This window comes from Anopheles arabiensis, chromosome 2 (assembly GCF_016920715.1).
Source record: "Anopheles arabiensis isolate DONGOLA chromosome 2, AaraD3, whole genome shotgun sequence".
In the NCBI taxonomy this organism is placed as follows: domain Eukaryota; kingdom Metazoa; phylum Arthropoda; class Insecta; order Diptera; family Culicidae; genus Anopheles; species Anopheles arabiensis.
Window position 1 is genome coordinate 7,052,501 of NC_053517.1, and position 5,000 is coordinate 7,057,500.

The 5,000-nt window shown below is 63.9% G+C and overlaps 1 protein-coding gene across 11 annotated transcripts in view; it reads right to left on the reverse strand.

The window, feature by feature from the left end:
• The window catches only part of LOC120898325 (twitchin), a 36,593-nt gene that overhangs the window by 4,422 nt on the left and 27,171 nt on the right, over nt 1–5,000 (reverse strand). For all 11 annotated transcript variants that reach the window (XM_040304018.1, XM_040304019.1, XM_040304020.1 and 8 more), the window contains one exon: nt 1–5,000. This exon is cut by the window's left edge and continues 2,998 nt beyond it; it is cut by the window's right edge and continues 3,981 nt beyond it. In XM_040304018.1, the coding sequence (XP_040159952.1) occupies nt 1–5,000 (5,000 nt within the window).

Below are 5,000 nucleotides of genomic sequence, written 5' to 3' on the forward strand. Positions count from 1 at the left end.
GCCCTGGATGCGGGCGCCACCATCCGACACCGGTTTCTCCCACTCGAGGTTGACAAAGTCGCCGCCCACCTCGTGGATGATCGGGACGCCCGGTGCCGAAGGCAGGTCGTACGGGCCGCGCGCCTTGATCGGATCAACGCCCTCCAGCGCTGGGCCGATGCCGTTCTCGTTGACGGCCGACACGCGGAACAGGTACTCCGAGCCCTCGATCAGGCCCTTGATGATGAGCTGCGACTCCTTCACGTAGTTCGACACGATCAGCCAGTGCTGCGACTTGATGTCGCGACGCTCCACAATGTAGTGCGTGACCTTGCGGCCACCGTCGTGCGCCGGCGGCTTCCACGACACCGTGCACATGTTCTTGGTGACGTGGCTGACCAGCAGTGGACCGGTCGGTGGTCCAGGCAGGCCGGTAACGTGCACGTTGACGTTGCACGAGACGCTACCGCTGTCGTTCTTGAAGTTCACCAGATACACACCCTTGTCCGTGTCCAGCACGTCGCGGATGTAGATGACGGCGTAGTCGTCGAACACCGTGTACTTGATGTGCTCCGTCTCGACCAGCTTCTCGCGATCCTTCGAGATGTTAACCTCCATCGGCTGGTCGCCGTGGAAGCCGAGCTTGATCTTCGCATTGTCGCCCTTCACCAGATACACGTCCGACGGGATGTTGACCAGCTTCGGCGGTACGCCGATCTTGAGCGCACCGGTCGTGTGGATCACACCGACAAAGTTCAGTGCCTCGCAGGTGTAGTCGCCCTCGTCCCTGTACGTCACGTTGGAAATGTGCAGCGAGAACACGCCGTTCTTGCTCTCCAGCGCGTACTGTCCGCCGTGCGTGATCTCCTTGCCGTTGCGCAACCAGCGGCAGGTCGGTTCGGGCTTGCCGTGGGCCTCGCACGTCAGCTCCACCGACTTGCCCAGCGGCACCAGGTTGAACTTCAGCCGCTTGACCCATTCCGGCTTTTCCGTGTTGAGCTGCTCGCCGATGCGCACCGAGCGCGTCTCGGCCGACGGCGGCGACACGCCGTAGTTGTTCACGGCGTACACGCGGAACTCGTACACTCCGCCCTCGATCAGGTTCGTCACCGTCATCTCCGTCACCGGGATGTTGCTCTCGTTGCACTTCACCCACCGGGCGCCGCCAATGTCGCGGCGCTCCACGTAGTAGCCCAGAATCCTGGAGCCACCATCGCTCGCCGGCGGCGTCCAGCTGAGATCGACGAAGCTCTTGCCCACCTTCACGACGGCCGGCGCTCCCGGCGCCGTCGGTGGCGTGATCTTGCCGTGGATCTTGAACTTCTTCGACGAGGCGGACGGTTTGCTCACACCGGCAGCGTTCTGGGCCCGCACGCGGAACTCGTACTCGCGGCCCGGCAGCAGATTGTACACCTGGTAGCTGTTGTCCTTGATCAGGAAGTTGTTCGTAATCCAAGTGCCCTCCAGCACGTCCCGGTACTCGAACCGGTAGCCCTGGATGCGCGAACCACCGTCCATCAGCGGGCGCTCCCACGTCACGGTGACGTAGTTCGCGTCCCAGTCCGACACGCGCGGCGGGTTCGGCGGATCCGGCACGGTGAACGGATAGCGCGCCACGATCGGCTCCTCCAGTATCAGCGGATCGCTCACGCCGTACTGGTTCTCGGCCCGCACGCGGAAGTTGTACGGCTTGTTCGCCTCCATGCCCATGTTGTCGTAGTGCGTGCTGCGCACGAAGCTGCTCGCCTTCGTCCAGTAGCCGAGCGGCTCGTACCGCTCCACGATGTAGTTCGTGATCGGGCTGCCACCGTCGTCCAGCGGCGTCTTCCACGACAGCGTGCACGACTCGGGCGTAATCTCCGACACCTCCAGCGGGCCGATCGGGGGCGACGGTTTGTCCACCACCAGCACGCGGCACGAGGCCGTATCCTTGCCGACGCAGTTCACCAGATGGATCGTGTAGCTGCCCGAGTCGATGCGCTTCGAGTTGTCGTTCTTGAAGATCGCCTCCGTGTCGTTGATCGACAGCTCGATGCGGTCGTTGCGCGACACCTCGTTGCCGTTCACCATCCAGATGGCGTCCGGCTTGGGCGTCGCCGTGTACGGCACGATGATCTTGAACGGATCGCGCGCAATCACCAGTATGTCGCGCATGCCAATGTCGGACGTGATCTTGGGCGCGGTGAACGCCGCACTCACCATGATCGGATCGGACGGGTTGCTGAACGGGCTGGTGCCGGCCGCATTCACGGCCGCCACCCGGAACACGTACTCGTGGTTCTCGGACAGGCCCGACACCTTGCACATCAGGTCCTTGAGCGTGCCCTGCTGCACCTTCGACCAGTGGCCCTCGGTCGCCAGCTTCTTCTCCACGATGTAGTGCGTCACCGGCGAGCCGCCGTTGCTGGCCGGCTTCGTCCAGGTGATCGTGATCGTGTCCTCCGTCGTCTCGACGCGGCTCGGCGTGCCCGGCTGCGACGGCGGATCGAACGGATGCTTCGCGACGATCGAGTCGGCCTGGGCCGGCTCCGACAGGCCGTACTTGTTCTCGGCGTACACGCGGAAATCGTACAGCTGGTTCAGGCGCAGGTTGCGAATCTTCAGGTACGTCGTCGTGCAGTAGCTGCTCACCTTCGTCCACGCGTTCGAGTTCTTGTCCTTCTTCTCCACCACGTAGTTCGTCACTGGTGAGCCTCCGTCGTCCAGCGGGGCGTTCCAGCACAGCACCAGATGCTCGCCACCGTACGACTCCACGCCGATGTTCTCCGGCCTGCTCGGACGGTCCAGCACCTTCACGTTGCACGTCGCAATGTCGTAGCCGGACGGGTTCTTCAGCATCAGCCGGTACTGCTTCGTGTCCGCGCGGACACTCTTCACCACCACGATGCTGGCCGCCTCCTCCGTCAGCTGCGTGTGGAACCGCTTGTCCCGGTCGTCCAGCAGCTCCTCGTTCACGAACCAGGTCGCGACCGGTTTCGGGAACGCCGTGTACGGCACGTGAATGTTGAAGTCTTCGCCCGCCCGCACAGTAATGTCGCGCACGTTGCTCAGATCCATCATCGGCTTGTTCGGCTGCTCGGCCAACGTGACCGTGATGCTCGGTCGGGACGGTTCCGACTGGCCAATCTCGTTCACCGCAATCAGCCGGAACTGGTACTCCTTGCCCTCCTCCAGATTCTCCACCCGGTACGCCTGGTCCGCAATCAGCTCGGTCGGTGCGTTCGCATCGACCCACTTCTCGTCGTCCTTCACGCGGTACTGCACGATGTAGCCCCTGATCTTCTCCTTCGCGTCGCGGCGCAGCGTGCGCCACGACAGGTTGACGCTGTTGCGCGTAATCTTGTCGATCGACGGCGGGTCCGGCTGGTTCGGGCGCTTGCGCTGGTGCGACGCGGTGATCGGATCGGTCGGCTCGCTCGGCTTGCTCACGCCGACCTCGTTGACCGTCTTGACGCGGAACTCGTACCGGAAGCCTTCCATCAGATCCGGGATCGTGTAGGTGGTGTTGGTCGTCGGGTAGTTGTTGACCTGCACCCACTCGCCCGTGCCACGCTCGCGCTTCTCCACGTAATAGCCCACGACCGGGCGCGTCTGCACGCGCGGCGGCCTCCACGTGATCGTGCACGAGCTGGGCGTGTAGTCGGCGACCGTCGGCTTGTCAACCGGCTCTGGCGGGTCCGGGCTCTTGGGCGAGATCGGTTTGCTTTCGGTCGGTTCCGACGCACCGTAGATGTTCTCCGCTCGCACGCGGAACACGTACTCGTGGTTCTCCGTCAGATGCTTGACGGTGTGCGAGCACCGCGGCACCGTACCGTACACCATCTTCCAGTTGTCCGACGGGAACTCCTTGTACTCGATGCTGTAGCCGGTAATCTCGGAGCCGCCGTCGTCCGACGGTGCGTCCCAGTTGAGCGTCACGCTGTCCTGCGTCGTCTCCAGCCCGGACACGTACTTCGGTGGCTGCGGCCGGTCGACCACAATCACCTCGAACTCCTTCACGTCCTCGCCGTACTGGTTGGCGGCCCTGATCTTGTACGTGCCGGAATCGTTGCGATTGCTGTTGTCCACGCGGAACACCGTCTGCTCCATGTTGGTGTCGATGGAGACGCGCGACGTTTCCGGTATCTTGGTGCCGGCGCGCGACCACTCGACCGTCGGTAGCGGCGCACCGACCAGCGGGATCGTAATCACGATCGGCTCGCCCGCCCGCACCTTGATCGTGCGCTTGCTGAAGCTGTCCATGTTGAGCGCGGGAGCTTGCTGCATCGGTCGCGCCCAGCACTTGACGGACGAGTCGCTCGGGTTGCCCTGGCCGGCCTGGTTGACGGCCGACACGCGGTACTCGTACTGGTGGCCCTTGATCACGCCCGTGTCCGTGTACTCGATGTTCGGCACCGGGTACTTGTTGGCCTGGATCCATCGGCCCGTCGCCAGGTCGCGCCGCTCGATGATGTAGCCCGAGATGCGCGAACCGCCGTCGCTGATCGGTGGCTTCCAGCTGAGCGTAATCTGCTCGTACCCGCTGTCGATAATGTCCGGCTTGGTCGGCGGCCCCGGCACAACGAACTGGTCCTTCGCCACCACCGGATGGGCGCTCATCAGCCCGTCCGAGCGGCCCTGCAGGTTCTCCGCCATCACGCGGAACTCGTATTTGTTGCCCTTGTTCAGCCGCGGCACCACCGTGTGCGTGTACTTCGGGCTGACGTACGCGACGGCCGGCACCCAGCCGCCGCCGTGCGTGAGATCCTTCTTCTCCACCACGTACCCGGTCAGCTCCGAGCCGCCATTGTCCAGCGGCGGCTTCCACGAGATCGTCACACTCTTCTCCGTGATCTCCTCGTACACGGTCGGGCCCTGCGGCGGATCCGGTCGGTCCAGCACGGTCAGATTGAAGCTGCCCTCGTCCGTGCCGCTCGAGTTGCTCACCACCAGCTTGTACGTGCCCGAGTCGCCCCGGTTGCAGTTGACCGTGTGCACGATCGTGTGGTGGCCCAGCGCCGTCATCGTCGTGCGCTTGTCCG